Below are 20,853 nucleotides of genomic sequence, written 5' to 3'. Positions count from 1 at the left end.
CGTAGTACCCAGTCATAAATCTACATTCCTTAGCTGAAGAGAAACAGCAGGCCCCACTGAGCGGACGAGGTCGGCAGGTCGCGAAAGCTGTGCCGGAACTAATCGCAGCGAGTAGCTATGTACGGATGGTGGTCGTGCGCCTGCGAGCGTCGAATTGGATTAGCATAACCATTAAAACTGTTAATGGCGTAATATGTAATCCATCTTACTTCTGCGGAGACCGAGAACCCTATAAGCCTCAGAAGTAAGTTCGGTTACACATTACGCCATTAACGGTTATATTAATCCAATTCCTAACGTAAAGATAGCTACTGTTATTCATCTATATTTCCATGCGCGCATGCGCATGACCATCAGCAGTGCTCGGTACATAGACAGACTTCGGTATGCAATAGTTTAGTGTCAATAGCTTCTGAAGAAGGAGAAATTATTTTAGCTGAAACCTAGGTAAAGCGGTTCTAGGCGCGCAGTCCGGAAACGTGCGACTGCTACTGTCGCAGGTTCGAATCCTGCCTCGGGCATGGATGTATGTGATGTCCTTAGGTTAGTTAGGTTTAAGTAGTTCTAAGTTCTATGGGACTAATAACCACAGCAGTTGAGTCCCATAGTGCTCAGAGCCATTTGAACCATTTGAACCTAGGTAAAGATTGGTTTCTATTTGCAACTGAGGCTTGGCGTGTTATATGTTTAATTATCACAGTTGCTGACGGGGCTGCAGGATGTTAAGAATTCTTAAAAAATACCTCATCTGTAGTAGTCTTTAGTTGAGTTTTGTTAAATCGGTCCTCAATTACAGCGCGCATAGGGACGTTGAAAGTATCATTGTTCCCGTGGTGCATACGTGAATGGAAAGGGAAATGTGATTCGGGTTTCTTGTTGTATGCCCGAGACGCCATGTCAGTTTGTAAACGTTTTTTTTAATCACCCTGTAGATGTGGATCTGCTGGTTCTTGGCGAGATTGAGAGCGGGCTGTGGCCGTGTGTTGCAGGCGTGGCGGGCACGGTGGAGGTGCACCTGGAGAGCAAGGAGGGCGGCTTCTTCCTGAAGCATGTGTCGCGCCAGCACTACGCCGACCTGGGGCAGCACGCGCCGCCGCCCAGCCCGCCGCCGCCGCCACCGGACGACGCGGCCGCCGGCGCGGGGGCGGGCGCCGTGCTCAGCGTTGACCGCTTCAGCGTCGTGCAGAGCTCCAGGCCCGTCTCCGTGCGCGCCACCTACGGGCCCTTCTCCACCAAGCAGACGGTGAGCATTCCCCGCCCCACCAGTCCTGCGTCTGCGGAACGCGGGTGCTGGATGAGCTCTGGTCGGTTTACTTTCAGCTTCGATCACGTTATTCTACTCACACTGCTTGCTTGCTTCAGTTAACCACAAGCACAAGAATATTACTTACTGCAAAAAGCAAATACATAAATAAAAACAAAGAAATAATCAGGAAAGGACCACAGAGATAAACTTTGAGGCCCGGTATTGTAACTTGCTCAAACAGATGCGAACTTTGAAATCAAAAATTAGTTACGTAAAACAGCTACTAAATCACCTAAAAATGGAAACTTACGAAATTAAATCATTACAATAATGTATTTTGCGACTGGTTCGAGGTGCGGAAGGAACCAGCTACAGGCCCAAACTGAGCGCCATCACCGGCCGCATGACATGTGTTTCCCACAACAGCTTACAACAATATGGACAGGAATTTCTAAAATACATACAAAATATAAATATTACTAAATTTAAAATCTTCTGGGTTGTTAGGCCACGCTATATTTTCTTCGAAATGAATCGACGTTTCGACCCTTCTACTGGGATATTTTTCAGGATATTTCGGTGTCCACTACTGTTAGAATGCTGTCAGAGACCAGTATCGCGTTATTTTATAAACGGGAGTTTTCCCGCTTTTCCGTCACAAACCTGGGAAACTTCCCTTTATAAGAGAACGCGACACTGGTCTCTGACAGTGTTCTACTAATAGTCCACACCGAAACATCCTGAAGAATACCCAGCAGAGGGGTCGAAACGTCGATTATTTTCGAGGGAAATATAGCACGGCCTAACAACTCAGAAGGCGAGGAAAGCCTGCGGACGTATATAAAATAAATAGTTACCACACTTAAAATATTTTAGTAGACCACTGACTTAATATAAAATGCCCTCTAAAAGCCAACCCATCTGAGTTCGGGACTGCATGAAACTTCTAAACAACAAATGGATGAACAATTAACACCACTTAAATGTGATGGAACACAGGTTGTCCAAACGTGCAGAGATTAACACGAACTTAAAAAAAAAAATCTGTGAAACATTGAAAGCAGGGGTGCTGAACCCGTCGACCCCAATCGGCCAGTCGATCACCACGGCTGAATGAGCCGTCCTACTCAAAACCTCTGTCGGAATGCTTTTGTAAAATACCAGGTTTTTGACAATGAGTGTTCCACATGGGATCTGTAGATGGCTCGTATGACAACACCTGCGTCTTTCATCTACATTTCACCGCCTTCAACGGTCACGCCAAGCAAGTCTTGTCTATCGCATAATCAAGTGCTACTCGCGAAGAGTAACCCGGTGCGTTGTGAGTGGGAGTCGCTGTGACCCGGGAGAGCGCTCAGGGTTTGTTGAGAGATGAGGTGCTGTGTGCAGTGCGGGGGTGAACAAGTTCCGCCTCCAGTAGGCGACAGGAACCTTCCACACACAACAATGTGCATGACATTTCCTTAAAGTCAGAATACAATGCAGATAACTTGCGCAAATTGGTGAGTGTAAAAACCTACCCTATCAGTATAAAAGTTGCATCGTTTATTTTATCGTTTTCTGGATAAAATTATGTGTGTGAGACTGCGTTTTCAACGAGTAACACTGTAAAATCTGTCTCACACTGTGTAATGTTGGCTCTGACAAAATACTCACCACATTATAATTAACTTTCCAATGATGTGTAAAGCCAAGAATGAAATTAAATTTTTTTCAGCATTTATGATAGTCGTCTTTTAATTTTATTCACATGTGTAATATATTGAAAATTGAGTAGTAGGCTTACAATTTTTGAAGGAGAGAAAAAGACCTTTTATGTATTTTATGCAATTAAAATGGTTAATTTTGGCTACGTTGATGTTTTCTGCTTAAACCTTTATCAATTTTTAAGTCAGTATGTCTCTAAGTGGTCTAAATTGCATGTAATAGATTTCAAGCCTAAAAATTTTGAGCACCTCTGCTTTAAATCAAGCCAGCGAATATAGCAATACAAAATTAAAAGGCTTAGGTGTGATATTTTAAGTAGGTAAACTAACTGTTTGCCGCTCTTTTCTCAAACAAATTACGAGTAGGCACAGTTGTGCATTAAATGAACCAGAATATGATTTGGATTAAAAAAAAAAAAAGAACAGAAGACTTTCAGTGACTACAGAAAGGTCTTTCGTATTCGCAGGATATGTACATTACTAAGTTCTGGAGAAAACATTAGCACTTCAGTCATCTCGGTTCAGCATGTGCCCCGTTGACTAGTTGGCATAATGTCTACCACGGGCCTTGATAACTTGTTACATGCATGATAGAATCAATGCGTGTTAGCCATCCATGCTGCATTCGTCCAGTTCCAGAGTTCGTCTGTGATACCTCAGAAGTAGGTTTGGGATAATTTTAAGGAAAAACACATGGAAGGTGGACCCACATATTTCGTCATTTCTTGTTTCATAGAACACAATTTATTGCTTGACAACAATATTATAAGTACAATTTGAAAAAAAAAAAATCTTAAAAGAATAGCAATGCTCACAATTATTTTAAGAACTTAAGAACTTGAACTGACTCAATTCATTAATAACAAATTTTAACAATTTATACAATTAAAAGCAGGGCGTAAAACCGGGAATATACACTTGGCAAGCACAAGAAAGACGTCACACCGACTAGCAATGGCAATAAGAGGATTCTAGAAACAATTTTATCAGTAAAATGAATTTCAATGACAGGCACAAAATGTGCTATTAATTTACAAGCATGTTAACACGTTACAGTGGACAACGCCCATTCAAAATACAGAACGAGTAAGAAGTCACGCTACTGATCGTGGCTGTTGTAAAGCCCTTAATGTATAAGCCTCAATAAAAATCCATTAAGCAATAAAACACACAATCCTTCAAAAGCTGGGAAACATTAAATTTAAATGTTGCTCCCAACTGGGACACACCAGCAGAAACATTGATAATGACCCTTAAAGATAATACAACTGCCCAAAATACGAGATAATTTGGGAAAACATGCAATTTACATGTGATTCCCAACTGGTACACACCAGCAGAAACTTGACAATGGTCTTTAATAAATATGCAATTACCCAAAATACAAAGAAAACTGAGAACTACATGAAACGGCTATAACAGCGAACAAGGAAGAATCAGGCAAGTTCACAATGAGTGGAGTTAGTTAATTATGTGGTTAAAAAGAAATGTTCAGCAGTTTATATGGACAAGTAAAAGCCCTTAAAACTAAACGTGCTCCATAAATAGCTATAAAGGTGCAAGGTTTAAACGAATATTTAAAGAGCAAGTATAGTGAGGAGCAACTTCGTGCTTGCAGAACATGCTTTAAACATCGTTAGCTTACTGAATTTAGGACTAATAGAACAGATCAGTAGTTCCCGATTAATCGGCGACACTTCTCAATGTCACTCATCAAACTATCTACTTCACTTAACTTGAACCACCACGACACGGCTGGTAGAGGCACCAGATCGCCGGCCGACCCAGACGTCATGCGACGATGGAAGTGCCGCCGCAGTAGAAAGCACTCACGTCTGTGCCCCATGGCCTCTGCCAAAGCTACCATGCCAACACACATCAGAAGGGAACAATAATCTGTGCAAATAAGGCTACAGACGAAATAGCCTAAGATGTGGGAAATATCAACTTATAGCGAAACCGACTACACAAACAAGTTACAACCTTAACACTCCTTAAAATTTCTTGTAAAAAGACTAAATATCAACGCCTGCTGATGTAATGATTAAGACATACTCATCTAAAAAGGGTGTTTTGCCTCCGACACAGATTATGTTACAAATTTAATTTCGTCAACTCAGTTTATGACTGAATACTTGTACCCTTCACGGAACAACAGATTGCTGTTAGCTACACCGATCGATGATGATACTATCACTCGGAGGTGAGTTAATAATTCAGGTCCAATTTCACGTTAACACAGACGTGGCCTTGCAATATTAAATATCCAAAAAATAAGAAAACAACACTTATCTCCACTCAGATGTGAAGGAACTGCGACTTTTAGCATTCCAAGTCGGTGTGTTATTGCCTCCAATCCGTACGGGCGGTCTTCGAGGTGCCGTAAAATCTTAGCTTGCAGAGTACACTGGGAACTTGACGATCTGGCTCCAGGCGACGCCGCCTGCTCTTCCCGCAACTCGCTGCTACCAATCCTTCAGCGAGCCGGCAAGGCTTGCCTCCGACCGATTTAACTACTAACAGCTTATCGGGGCCTGTACCGGCCAGGCGGAGGCTCCCAAAAGCAACTTGCCAGCCACGTGCCCTCAAGTCGTCTGACTGCACCAGGACCCGTCAAACGAACGACACACGCCTCGACAAAAGAACATAGCTCGCGACGTATGATCAGATCGATATCGGCATCCCAAGTAGTTAGACGCGTCACCGGAATGCCATGCCGCCAAAATTAAAGCCACCATGGCTCAATCTGTGGTGGTTGGCGCTACGTCTTGATGCTCGGGTGCTATTTGACCTAGGAACATGGGGTTAAAAGTTTTTGGTTTAGTGCGGACCAATGGTCATTTGCATAGCTGTTTAAACATCTTTCTTACTGTATAGCATGTTAAAAAAGGTTTGAACGACGAACCGTACCTGGCGCCCAGGCATCTGTGTGAATCGATTGATTACTTTTGCAAAATATGTTAATTGGGCTGAAATTAATGCTCAGCTAATGCCACCATTTGTATGCGCACCGTTCGAATTTTACTTGAAATAAAATACCACATTTTTTCTGAGAGATTTTCCAAGGGTGCCGCTTCTGTTCTTTAAAATTGTACGAATAAGTTCAAACTTTGCACGAAGGTAGAGAAAGGGATAACGTCAAAATGATGCGTTTTATCCAATAATCTTTGTCCGTTGTCGAGATACGATGGTTCAAAGTCGAACTAAGTGTTGCAGGTATAATACATTCTTACACGAATTGAATGCGGAGTTAACGGTTTAAAGTGATTCAGATAAATAAGAAATGCGTTCCTAAGATAAAATTGAAAACTCACTTTAAACAATTCATTCTCACTTTCCCCGCAATAAACACGTTTTCTGTGAGTTCCTTGACGTGTACCACCTCTGTATTTCAAACTTCTGCGAACTGGTTCGAATTCTATAACAACGCAGGCAAATACATGTAATTGGTGGCAGTCCTGTCGTTTTGTGAAAGATTCACAAATTGCTATGATATAAACAATATGTTTCGAAAGACAATAAAAATGTCTATAGCGGACCAGTCGTCATCTCAGTGAACAAAAATTTGCATCGGTTGCCAAGCTATTGCGGATGTCGAAATTATTAGAGTGAAAGTTGGGAACCAGACTGAAAAATTCTCTTCTCATTATAGCACAAAAAGGATGTATAAGTACTGGGCAGAGTTAGGGATGTAAAATAGGGGAATTAGTTTCTCGACTTTTCTGGCAGCTTCATATCTACATCTACATGGACACTCAGTAAGTCACATTTAAGTGCCTGGCACAGCGTTCATCAAACCACCTTCACAATTCTCTATTATTCCAATATGTGTAATGCCTTCGTTTTAGATGCTTGAGAATGGCCTAAGGCAGAAATTGTACTAACGTACTTGAAATAAAAGAACGGCAGCTGAAGGCATCATGAAATCTTTCAAAAAATTCATGCCAGCTGCAGACCCTATCGCACTGAAATTATATAATTAGTAGTATTGCATAGAACTTCATTTACGTAAATGCAGTATAGTTGTGACGCATTTTCTCAGCCACCAGCTAGCTTTCCAAGAAAATACATTGATTCCTTCTGTCGACATTACATCACAGAAATTTTCTTTTAAGCTTCGGGATACTTTCACACATTTTAACAAATGTAGTCATGAGACACATTTCTTACAAGGCATATTCATATTTTAATGATTTAGATCAAATCCGAAGAAAGCAGGTGTTGAAAGGTGTGAAAATTACCGAACTATGAGTTAAATAAGTCACAGCTGCAAAATACTGACACAACTTCTTTGCAGACAAATGGAAAAACGGGGAAGATTAAATTATATAGAAATGTTGAAACACGTGAGGCAATACTGACCCTACGACTTATCTTAGAAGATAGAGTAAGGAAAGGCAAACCTACGTTCCTAGCATTTGTAAACTAGGAGAAAGCTTTTGATAATGTTGACTGGAATACTCTCTTTCAGATTCTGAATCTGGCAGGGGTCAAATACAGGGAGCGAAAGCTCGTTACAATTTGTACAGAAACCAGGTGGCAGTTATAAGATTCGAGGGACATGAAAGGGAAGCAGCCGTTGGGAAGAGAGTGAGACAGGCTTGTAGCCCATCCCTGATGTTATTCTATCTGTATACTGAACAAACAGTAAAGGAAACAAAAGAAAAATTTGAAGTAGAAATTAAAATCCATGGAGAAGAAATAAACACCTTGAGGTCTGCCGATGATCTGGAAAAGCAGTTGAACGGAATGGACAGAGCCTTCAAAGTAGGATATAACATGAACGTCAACAAGAGGAAAAGGAGAATAATGGAATGTAGACTAATTAAATCAGGTGATGCTGAGGGAGTTAGATTAGGAAATTGGACACTTAAAGTAGTAAAGGAGTTTTTCTGTTTAGGGAGCAGAATAACTGATGATGGTCGAAGTAGAGAGGATATAAAATGTAGATTGGCAATGGAAAGGAAAGCGTTTCTGAAGAAGAGAAATTTGTTAACATCAAGTGTAGGTTTAAGTGTTTGGAAGTTGTTTCTGAAAGTATTTATATGGAGTGTAGCCACGTATAGAAGTTAAACATGGACGATAAATAGTTTGGACAAGAAGAGAATGGAAGCTTTCGAACTGTGGTGCTACAGAAGAATGCTGAAGATTATTTGGGTAGATCACGTAATTAATGAGGAGGTACTGAATAGAATTGGGGAGAAGAAGAAGTCGTGGCACTTGACTAGGAAAAGGGATCGGTTGGTAGGACATGTTCTGAGGCATCAAGAGATCACGAAGTTAGTATTGGAGGGCAGGGTGGAGGGTAAAAATCATAGAGGGAGGCAAAGAGATGAATACACTAAGCAGATTCATTAGGATGTAGGATGCAGTGGTTACTTGAAGAAGCTTGCACAGGGTAGAGTAGCATGGAGAGCTGCATCAAACCAGTCTCTGGACTGAAGACAACAACAACAACACCAACATTGATTTAGATTTATGATACGTTAAAAATTAATAATAAACTCGCAAGACTTTCTAATATTGTTTCCAACTTAGTTTTCCGTCCGATTACCGAATAGTGCGTGTTTGCATTTCATGCATCTCTCTAAATAACGTGGCAAACCTGCCTCGCATCAATTATGAACATGCTGTTTACACTAACTCACATATTCCTCTTGTTCGTTTTACATCGTTTCTCGTTTTTAATGTAACGTGTTCGTGTAATTACACAAAAGCTCATTTCGCGGCAGTACCGTTGAATTTAAAAACCAATTACAACGGTGGTAATAGCAAAAATTAATAGATAGTAATTTCCATTTGATGTTAGCATGGGACAGCGTCCTAAACATTCCAACTAAAGAACCCAAGCAAGTTGCATATACTGAAAAAAGTGAATGTGTGCCAATTGCGAACAGAACCATTAAGCTTTTGTTAAAAGATAGCGTTGTTTGCGTATTTCCTAACGGCTTTACCACAACAGAGTGGTGGCAGGTGTATCGTCATACATGATGCAATTTTTATAGTGATAGCAAATTAAAAGCAGTTATCCTGCTTATTGTTTTGATCTCTATTCCTTCGTCTTCCTTGGGTTCTGCAAACTAATAGGCTTGTAAGTGCTTAAATGAGGAAAAAATATGACAGCAATTTAGATGCAAAGTAGGACTCAGAAATGTAGCGTATTTCAATACAGATCGTGATTCCTGTATTAGGACAGAGAATAAGGACGTCATGAACATTATACATAATGAATCTGATGACAGTTGGGCGTTAGAAAAGTACACGTCAAAAGCTATATGGAGAGATCAATCTCACACACTACTGCTTTGTAGCATATCAATTGCTTGTGACTGTGGTTTTCATTCGAAAGACTGGTTTGATGCAGCTCTCCATGCTAGTCTATCATGTGCAAGTATTTACATCTCATCATAATTATAGCAACTTGCATCTATTTGAACTTGCTTACTGTATTCATCTCCATTCTTTACTAGCACCACCTTCTTGTCTAAACTGCCTATAGTCCATGTTCCACTTCCGTACAAGCCTGCACCACAAGATATACTTTTAGAAAAGGCTTCCTGATGTTTAAATTTGTTTAATGTTAACAAATTCCTCTTCTCCAGAACTTATTTTCTTGATATAGGCAGGCTTCAATTTACATTCTATCTATTTCGACCAGCATCAGTTATCTTACCGCCCAAATAGGAATACTCATCTACTACCTGTAGTTTCTCATTTCCTAATACAGTTCTCCCAGTACTGCCAGATTTACTTAGGTTACACTCCATTACCCAAGTTTTAGTTTTGCTAATGTCAATTTTTATAGCTGCAGACTCGTTTCTATACAAATGACAGATAACATTCCGCTCCCTTAATTTTATCCCTGATACGTTCAGAACTTCAAAGAGTGTAGACCAGTCAACATTGCCAAAAGCTTTCAAATGCTCTAAATGTAGGTTATTTCTTGAAACTTTTATCTAGGATGGCTCGTAGGGTCAGTATCACTTCATGTGTTCCTACAAACCAAAACTCATCGTCTCTGAGGTCGGCTTGTACCAGTTTTCCTATTCTTCTGTAAATAATTCGTATCAGTTTTTGCCATCATAATGTGACTTTTGTTGAACTAGAATTATAACTTTCTTCTCGAAGTCTTGGGTATTTAGGGCCTCTCACATATCTTGCATACCAGGTGGAGTAATTTTGTCATGGCGGGCTTTCCTAAGTTTCTCTGAATAATGCTGACGGGATGTCGTTTATTCCAGAGTCTTTGTGTCCACTTAGGCCTTCTAGTGTCAATTCTTTTCGAACTATTATCACCATCTACATCCACATCCATATTCCACCAGCCACTTTACAGTGTGTGGCGGATGGTACTTTGTGTTCCGACATCACTCCCTCTCCCCTTCTTGTTCCATTTGCGAATGGTTCGCGGATGAAACGATTGCTGGTAAGCCGCCGTGTGGGCTATAATCTCTCTAATTTAATCTTCATGGTTTTTTTCGCCAGATTTGCCTCTAGTGCGATATTCGTTCTGTCGATATGTGTTAACAGAGATCGTAAAACACGAAATACTCCAACAGCGACTGAGCAGCTCTGCTTCATTAAGGAATCGGTCGTCACTTAACGATATGTTTCCAGCCGTTCATCTAGCGCAATGTCTTTGCGTAAGAGGTTAAAAAGAATGGGAAACAATGGTCGAACAGCTTTTCGTAGATCACATATTTCTATACTCAGCTATAAACGACGCTGGAGAAGGTGTGAAGAGCGACGCCACGCACTGGAGGATTGGAAACGAGCGATTTTGAGTGATGAATCACTCAGTACCTTGTGGCATACCGATGAATGGGTCTGAGTTCCGCGAATGGCTGGAGAACGTTACCTGCTACGAAGTGCAGTGCCAGCAGTGAACTACGGAGGGGGAAGTGTTGCAGTACGGGAGTGTTTCTCGTGATCATGGTGTGGTCCCATTATTTAACTTAAGGAAACGGCAGTGTGGAAGGATATAAACACATTTTACAGCACCGTGTACTGCCTGTAGTAGAGGAACATTTGAAAGACGATAACTGTCCTCTCTGTCATAAACCAGCATCTGTGGGGCAATACTTTGTGGACAATAACATTTCCGAAAAGGATTGTCCTGCCCAGAATCTGACCTGAATTCAATGGGACACCTTTGGTATGAGATCAAACGTGGACTTCGCTCCAGACTCCCGCGTTCGACATCATTACCTTCTCTGGCTTCCGCTCTTGAAGAAAAATGGCCTGGCATTCGTCCTCAGACATTCAAACCCCTCCTTGAAAATACCTTCAGAAGGGCTGAAGCCGTGATAAAGGCTAAACGTGGACACACCCTCTATTATTAATGTCTAGCAATAGGCGTCTGGTTACTTTTCAGCAGATAGTAACACTATCCGGCCCTGAGAAAGCGAACGAAGCGTTGTTTCTATACAAGCGTCCTACTCACGTTCGTGAGTCAAAATTAGTTTTACCTTACAGTCTATTTCAGTCAGTGATTACGAAACTGTTTGGTAGCTATACCAGCTTAGACTGCGTGCTTATGATAAATATTTATGGAGTACTGATAATGACTAGTCGATTCAACAATTTTGTGAGGTTTGATTGAAAAGAATTTTATAGAGAAACGTATTGTGCTTACTTATGCTCACAAGCAATAACATGGTTAATCGCCGGTAAAGAAGATGCCAGACTGAGATTCATTGGAAGAATCCTAAGGAATGCAGTCCGAAAACAAAGGAAGTAGGTTACAGTACACTCGTTCGCCCACTGCTTGAATACTGCTCAGCGGTGTGGGATCCGTACCAGATAGGGTTGATAGAAGAGATAGAGAAGATCCAACGCAGAGCAGTGCGCTTCGTTACAGGATCATTCAGTTATCACGAAAGCGTTACGAAGATGATAGACAAACTCCAGTGGAAGACTCTGCAAGAGAGACGCTCAGTAGTCGGTACGGGCTTTTGTTGAAGTTTCGAGAACATACCTTCACCGAAGAGTCAAGCTGTATATTGCTCCCTCCTACGTATACCTCTCGAAGAGACCACGAGGATAAAATCAGAGAGATTAGAGCCCACACAGAAGCATACCGACAATCCTTCTTTCCACGAACAGTACGAGACTGGAATAGAAGGGAGAACCGATAGAGGTACTCAGGGTACCCTCCGCCACACACCGCCAGGTGGCTTGCGGAGTAAGGATATAGATGTAGATGTACTCATGCTGCACTGTCATCTGACGAGAGTAAAGTAGTTTAAATCACCAAAAGGATTATAATACTTTCATGTCTATAGACTGTGCATGCCTTTCGTCATGCTTTTGATACCTCCACCACTCATTACCTTATCTGCTACCATTACTTTGCAAAAGGTTATTTTTGTTCCTATCCGCACACTCTTGATTGGTCGCCCGAATCCCACCTCATGTCACCAGATATTTATTTGATTCATTCTGTCGTCAGTTTCAAGCTTATTGATGACCTAATAGGTTAAAATGGGAAACTTTAGTCAAAACATAACCATTGAGCACTATGTTGTAACGTGCAAGTTTTTTACATTTAAAAACGTAATCTTAGTTTTTCTCTGAGATACAGTATAATTGTAGTTATTGAATATATGGGATAGACAATTTATTACCTTTTGTAGATCGTACTCACTCTCTCGTAAATTATTCATTCTTATGATCTCTATTAAAGTGTGTTAAGGGTTGAAACCATTGTTCCATCTGCACTGTAATCAGAAATTTAAATACGTATTATTCTTCACCAAGGGTCTTCTTCGGCTGTAGCAGCACTGTCAAGTGATATCTAAAACATAATAAATATCCATCGAATGTATTCAGATTTAGAATAATACCGGCAGTGCAATGTTAAAACCATAAAAATAATAGACAAAATAAATTGTATACCATGTAATTAAAACTTACTATCATTTACATGTACTTCAAAAGTGTTTCAGAACGACTAGCGTATTCATTTTTCCTAGGCATGCAACAAACATTTGAGCATAAAATTACGGAAAATTACGTAGGTGTACACTGTTGAGAGTCAAGACGGAATGTCAACATATGCGGTTCAGTTAATAATATGCTTTTGAGGCAGTTAAATGAAAACCGAACAGCTCTCACAACGGAATCATGAAATGGTTCCATTCAAAAGTAATCGCCACAAGCGTTAAGACATTTATGCCACTGGGAGACGAGGCGATCAATTCTCGTTTCGTAAAACGCGGTCGGCTACTGATGGATCAGTACTTTTGCATTTCATCTTCCGACTGAAAGCGACGTTACACCTGTCTTCCTTCAGACCACTGACATTTCGAGCCCAAGGACAAACGGAAAAGCGAACACTAGAAATATCCCACATCTTCACTGCCAAAGAAATCCAAAGCAAGTTGCACAAGTTCCGGTTCAGGTCATGATGACTTCCTTCTTCAACAGAAGGGGTACTCTGCTCCGAGTGGTTCTATGCGCTTCAGTCCGGAATCGCGGTGCTGCTACGGTCGCAGGTTCGAAACCTGCCTTGAGCGTGACTGTGTGTGATGTCCTTAGGTTAGTTGGGTTTAAGTAGTTCTAGGTCCAGCCCCCGCCCCCCCTCCTCTACCCCCCCCCCCCCTCCACCCATCAACCATTGACCTTGCCGTTGGTGGGGAGGCTTGCGTGCCTCAATGATACAGATAGCCGTACCGTAGGTACAACCACAACAGAGGGGTATCTGTTGAGAGACCAGACAAACGTGTGGTTCCTGAAGAGGGGCAGCAGCCTTTTCAGTAGTTGCAAGGGCATCAGTGTGGATGATTGACTGATCTGGTCTTGTAACAATAACCAAAACGGCCTTGCTGTGCTGCTACTGGGAACGGCTGAAAGCAGGGAGAAATATAGCCGCAATTTTTCCTGAGGGCTTGCAGCTTTACTGCATGATTATATGATGATGGTGTCCTCTTGGGTAAAATATTCCGGAGGTAAAATAGTCCCCCATTTGGATCTCCGGGCGGGGACTACTCAAGAGGATGTCGTTATAAGGAGAAAGAAAACTGGTGTTCTAGGGATCGGAGCGTAGAATGTCAGATCCCTTAATCGGGCAGGTAGGTTAGAAAATTTAAAAAGCGAAATGGACAAGTTAAAGTTAAATATAGTGGGAATTAGTGAAGTTCGGTGGCAGGAGCAACAAGACTTTTGGTCAGGTGACTACAGGATTATAAACACAACATCAAATAGGGGTAATACAGGAGTAGGCTTAATAATGAATAGGAAAATAGGAATGCGGGTAAGCTACTACAAACAGCATAGTGAACGCATTATTGTGGCCATGATAGATTCGAAGACCACAACTACTACAGTAGTACAAGTTTATATGCCAACTAGCTCTGCAGATGACGAAGAAATTGAAGAAATGTATGATGAAATAAAAGAAATTATTCAGATAGTGAAGGGAGTTGAAAATTTAATAGTCATGGGTGACTGGAATTCGAGTGTAGGAAAAGGGAGAGAAGGAAACGTAGTAGGTGGATATGGATGGGGGCTAAGAAATGAAAGAGGAAGCCGCTTGGTAGAATTTTGCACAGAGCACAACTTAATCATTGCTAACACTTGGTTTAAGAATCATGAAAGAAGGTTGTATACATTGAAGAACCCTGGAGATACTAAAAGGTATCAGATAGATCATATAATGGTAATACAGAGATTTAGGAACCAGGTTTTGAACTGTAAGACATTTCCAGGGGCAGATGTGGACTCTGACCACAATCTATTGGTTATGAACTGTAGATTAAAACTGAAGAAACTGCAAAAAGGTGGGAATTTAAGGAGATGGGACCTGGATAAACTGACTAAACCAGAGCTTGTACAGAGTTTCAGGGAGAGCATAAGGGAACATTTGACAGGAATGGGGGAAAGAAGAATGGGTAGCTTTGAGGGATGAAGTAGTGAAGGCTGCAGAGGATAAAGTAGGTAAAAATACGATGGCTAGTACTAATCCTTAGGTAACAGAAGAAATATTGAATTTAATTGATGAAAGCCAGAAAATATAAAAATGCAATAAATGAAGCAGACAAAAAGGAATACAAACGTCTCAAAAATGAGGTCGACAGGAAGTGCAAAATGGCTAAGCAGGGATGGCTAGAGGACAAATGTAAGGATGTAGAGGCTTATCTCACTAGGAGTAAGATAGATACTGCCTACAGGAATATTAAAGAGACCTCTGGAGATAAGAGAACCACTTGAATGAACATCAAGAGCTCAGATGGAAACCCAGTTCTAAGCAAAGAAGGGAAGGCAGAACGGTGGAAGGAGTATATAGAGGGTCTATACAAGGGCGATGTACTTGAGGACAGTATTATGGAAATGGAAGAGGATGTAGATGAAGATGAAATGGGAGATACGATACTGCGTGAAGAGTTTGACAGAGCACTGAAAGACCTGAGTCGAAACAAGGCCCCCGGAGTAGACAACATTCCATGTATGAAACAGGCGAAATACCCTCAGACTTCAAGAAGAATATAATAATTCCAATCCCAAAGAAAGCAGGTGTTGACAGATGTGAAAATTACCGAACTATCAGTTTAATAAGCCACAGCTGCAAAATACTAACACGAATTCTTTACAGACGAATGGAAAAACTAGTAGAAGCCGACCTCGGGGAAGATCAGTTTGGATTCCGCAGAAATACTGGAACACGTGAGGCAATACTGACCTTACGAGTTATCCTAGAAGAGAGATTAAGGAAAGGCAAACCTACGTTTCTAGCATTTGTGGACTTAGAGAAAGCTTTTGACAATGTTGACTGGAATACTCTCTTTCAAATTCTAAAGGTGGCAGGGGTAAAATACAGGGAGCGAAAGGCTATTTACAATTTGTACAGAAACCAGATAGCAGTTATAAGAGTCGAGGGACATGAAAGGGAAGCAGTGGACGGGAAGGGAGTAGGACAGCGTTGTAGCCTGCCCTTGATGTTATTCAATCTGTATATTGAGCAAGCAGTAAAGAAAACAAAAGAAAAATTCGGAGTAGGTATTGCAATCAATGGAGAAGAAATAAAAACTTTGAGGTTGGCTGATGACATTGTAATTCTGTCAGAGACAGCAAAGGAGCAATTGAATGGAATGGATAGTGTCTTGAGAGGAGTATATAAGATGAACATCAACAAAAGCAAAACGAGGATAATGGTAAGTAGTAGAATTAAGTCGGGTGATGCTGAGGGAATTAGATTAGGAAATGAGACACTTAAAGTAGTAAAGAGTTTTGCTATTTGGGGAGCAAAATAACTGATGATGGTCGAAGTAGAGAGGATATAAAATATAGACTGGCAATGGCAAGGGAAGCGTTTCTGAAGAAGAGAAATTTGTTAACATCGAGTATAGATTTAAGTTTCAGGAAGTCTTTTCTGAAAGTATTTGTATGGAGTGTAGCCATGTATGGAAGTGAAACATGGACGATAAATAGTTTGGACAAGAAGAGAATAGAAGCTTTCGAAATGTGGTGCTACAGAAGAATGTTGAAGATTAGATGGGTAGATCACATAACTAATGAGGAAGTATTGAATAGGATTGGGGAGAAGAGAAGTTTGTTGCACAACTTGACCAGAAGAAGGGATCGGTTGGTACGACATGTTCTGGGGCATCAAGGGATCACCAATTTAATATTGGAGGGCAGCGTGGAGGGTAAAAATCGTAGAGGGAGACAAAGAGATGAATACACTAAACAGACTCAGAAGGATGTAGTTTGCAGTAGGTACTGGGAGATGAAGGAGCTTGCACAGGATAGAGTAGCGTGGAGAGCTGCATCAAACCAGTCTCAGGACTGAAGACCACAACAACAACAAGTCCAGGAGACTGATGACCTCAAATGTTAAGTACCATAATGCATGGAGGCATTTGAATTTCTTTTGGAACTCTTCTCGCCGAGATGCTCGAGCATGGAACCACAGTCAGTGCGTAGCGTTATGAACACACTTTGCAGAAGCTGCGCCATAAAGTCAAAACGGCCAGGAATGCTGTCGGATGGAATCATCCTGTTACACTACATCATCCGCCCACAGACTGCCATTCGGTTGACGGCTACACTAGGCTTCAGCGATGTGGTTGGTAAACACTGCAGCATCATCCGTAGCCCCATTATTTCGCGCTGTGTTTTCCACGTCTTTTGCAACCTGAAGAAAGATATGAGTGAACGTCAGTTTGAGTCGAACGAGGAACTGCAAGAGTGGGTGCAGTTGTGGCCGACCATTTACTGCTAAACAGGAATTGATCATCTTGTCTCCCAGTGTGGTAAATGGCTTAAAGTGCTGGGAAATACTTTTGAATGGAATCATTCCATGGTCCCGTTGTTAAGGATGTTCCGTTTTCATGTGCATACCCTTTATACCATAGACGAGTTGGTAGTAAAGGAAGGTACGCTGCTTGTAGCTACTCGTGCTGATACGTACTGAGGCACTGTGACAGCCAAAGATTGCACAAAAATCTGTTTACTCGTATATCGATATACGAAATGTACAGAGCCTGTACGTCGTTATATTATGTTGGACGTGGAACGAGCAATAGCCACTCTCTTGAGAAAAGTGCAAGCATTCGTCTGATCTGTAGAGTGACATAGTACATGTACATTTCGGTTTACATTTAAATTTCGTGGATTTTATAATACGTAGCAGATGTAACGAAGATGTCTACCGGGTAGTTATAATTAAAGCGCTGCTACTTAGAGAGGTCCATTGTGGGCTGTAATTATCGTATGGCAGCGAAACGATTTTAAAATGCGTTAATGTGAAACCGGTTTACGCTGGGAAAAAGTAGTTCAAAGTCTGGACACCTGATGCAAATGCGGCGTTATTTTTCGTAGTCGTCTCTGGTGCCCATATTGAACAGACTGTGTCATTGGCGGTTGATAATAAGTTCATTACGCCTTTCTCACTTGTCTGACATTTTCTGCCGACTTCCCGTTCCTAATAGATTACATATGAAAATATTTGTGTGTGTCGTTTTTGTATTCACAGCGCCAAAATTGGAACTAATTTTTTTTTCAGTGTAAATCAGTCATGCATTAACGCATTACAATGTCTACCAAACTTCGATACCATACGATAATCCCACCCACTTGGGACCTCTCTGAGTAGGTGCTTTTTAATTATGACCAACCAGTATATTCTAGAGTCGACAAAAATATGGTTCAAATGGCTCTAAGCACTATGCGACTTAACATATGAGGTCATCAGTCCCCTAGACTTAGAACTACTTAAACATAACTAAACTAAAGACATCACACGCATCCATGCCCGAGGCAGGATTCGAACCTGCGACCATAGCAGCAGCGCGGTTCCGGACTGAAGCGGCTAGAACAGCTCGGCCACAACGGCCGGCTCTAGGGTCGATACTTTGTTGCAAGTTATTAATCTACTATCTTTCTGAGAGGATTTCCACTCTTCAATGGAATGATGCTGTTTTAAAACTTCATGGCGAATGAAAGCTGTGTTCTGGACCAGAAACTACATCTGCACTTCTTCCTTTTCGCGGGAAAAGGCTCTATTGAATGAGCTGTCCGAGCGGGACGACCGACCCTAATAGATTTACTAGCCGAAGCTCAGAGTTCGAGTCCCGGTCCGGCATACGGTTTTGAATCTACACTCGGTCAAAGAAAGGAAAAGAAAGAAATAAAGTAAAAAGCCAGCTTTGGGTTGGTGAGGCTAAGACGTATTGTGTGGTGCTGTGCGGCAGGTGCCGGCGCGCTACGTGGTTCCGGACCCGCTGGACCTGCCGCAGCCGCCGCTGCCGACGCTGCAGCACAACGGCAGCCTCCTGGACGCGGCGGCGGGGGCGGCGGCGGCGGCCGTGGCGGCAGCGGCTGCGGGGGCGGCGCCGCGCCGCCTGGACGTGAGCGCGCACATCGTGCGGCCGCAGCTGCCGCGCGACCAGCCGCAGCTGCGCGTGCTGTTCCACGCGGGCACCGGCACCGCCGCCGCCGCCGACGTGGGGCCCGGCGTCGCGGCGCTGGGCGGCCGCCGCCACCCGCGCCAGAGGGTCTGCATCGTGCTGCACGCCGCCCTGGGGGACCGCCCGCCGCTCACCGCCGCCTGCTCGCCCGACGGCGAGGATGGCGTCTGCCTCGCGCAGGTGCGTAGCAGCCTCTCACTCACTCACTCACTCACTCTACCTCTGTAGCGTTTAGAAGCGTTATATGCAGAGGTGCTACCGCAGAATACAAAAAAATATAGATTACCGTAGTTTTCCTTGTAGTTTTGGCCAGTTGAGGTAGTATCGGCGTTACCTGTACGTTAGGTGTGTTGCATAACTGTCGGGCGTTACGCCATAATGATCGCATTCTTCAGAAGTGCGATCAATGTCTTGCCAGATCCCCCTAGAAACCGGACGAGGCGAGCTTTCTAGAAACTGAGTGACCATATATAAATCGCTGGGTAACAAACAAAACATTTTTGTTCTATATGGTTACTTAAAAATAAGCAATATTGAGAGAGAAATTGAAATTGCCAATGTTTATATCTGGTGTTAGCTGAAAATTGTTGATCTGTAATGTGAAGCAGAGACACGTTGTAGTAAAACAAAGAAAACAATACAGATTTATCATAGAGCTCTAGGAAATGCAATTTCCTCAGAAAAGGGTAAAACAAAGGAAAAAAAATAAAAGAAGAGGAAACGCAAAACAAAAGTATGTATATATCAAATATCGCTTCAATACTTCATCGAACTTCTATAAAACATGTTTTTGTTATTCATAAACGATTTTCGCATTTATCTACCATAATAGGAAACTCTTGCCTTTTAGATGATGAAGAACATTCTATTCAATATAATATAGCAACTATAATTACATATATATTTTATATTTGTCGATTTAAACTGTACTTTCACCAAAAGTAATTGCCTTTGTTACGTAAAAGTACAGACGTTGAGCTATCAAGTAACATTTATTACTTAAAAATGCTGTAACGATTAATATACATAATTTACTAACACTGAATCATGTCCAGTTGTACAGTTCTAATTATGTGCACCAGAAACCAGAAAAGAGAGAGAGAGAGAGAGAGAGAGAGAAGTAAGAACCAGTTTGTCTCTTACACAGTCATTTATGTATGTTTCCCTCTTAATGTTACCAATGCTACCGGCAATCCTACTATTTACTACGTCATTCGTGTACTGTGCCAAAACTACAGAACTGTTGTTTTGGTGGAGTAGAACTCAGTCATACGACAGCGTCGAGTGGGTTTATTAAAAAAAAAATAGAGAGAATGGGACACGCATTAGTGCGTGCAGTATCTCTCTGACATTTTAACTCACACGTAAATGTGGGCGGAAGGTCATGTGCATGCAATTAAAATAAAGTTCTCTCTCCTTCTTCCTTAAGTGACCAATGAAATGAACTAGCTTTTTAAAATTATGACTTAGTGGCATACGCAGTGAATATTAATAACAAAATATAAGAGACACTGCATAGCTGGAACGCTCCAGTAGACCCAGAAGAAGGCCACTGCAACCGTAGCCGAAACGTTGGTTTTATACAATATGGCGCGATACCATACCCAGAAAACCTTTATGTCGACTGGCTCTGCCACAGAAGCCTACGCATTGTCCAATTCATTCAGATCACTGCTGCTGCCCCCCCCCCCCCCTCCCCCTCCAGGGAATGGTGACATGCCTGCCGCCTAGTGGTGCTCTCTGTAACTATGTCGCAGTGCATATTACGGGTCGAAAATCGAAGATTGGTCTATCCACTGATATGTGTCATTTTTCTGTATTTCTCTTTGTTTTTGCGCAGCCGTCTTCTGAAACCCCACAGGTAGAATAACCACGTATCTTCAAACTCCTTGCCACCCAGGTTTAACAGTGTGCATGCCGTTGTGTCATGTGGGATTCCACTGGCAGAGTGTGTACAGCGGAATACTATTCAATCCCTTAACATGAAGGAAAG

The 20,853-nt window shown here is 41.9% G+C and overlaps 1 protein-coding gene across 1 annotated transcript in view; it reads left to right on the top strand.

Annotated features, from left to right (window-relative positions):
• LOC126274703 (transmembrane protein 132E) overlaps positions 1 to 20,853 on the top strand; it is a 370,693-nt gene that overhangs the window by 123,402 nt on the left and 226,438 nt on the right. The window contains exons 3-4 of the mRNA XM_049977139.1: positions 990 to 1,243; positions 18,645 to 19,040. Of these exons, the coding sequence (XP_049833096.1) occupies positions 990 to 1,243; positions 18,645 to 19,040 (650 nt within the window). The remainder of the gene's footprint in view (positions 1 to 989; positions 1,244 to 18,644; positions 19,041 to 20,853) is intronic.

The sequence above is a fragment of the Schistocerca gregaria genome, chromosome 1, assembly GCF_023897955.1.
Source record: "Schistocerca gregaria isolate iqSchGreg1 chromosome 1, iqSchGreg1.2, whole genome shotgun sequence".
Classification (NCBI taxonomy): domain Eukaryota; kingdom Metazoa; phylum Arthropoda; class Insecta; order Orthoptera; family Acrididae; genus Schistocerca; species Schistocerca gregaria.
The sequence above is the reverse complement of the archived record's forward strand: the minus strand, read 5'-3'. Positions and strand labels throughout refer to the sequence as shown.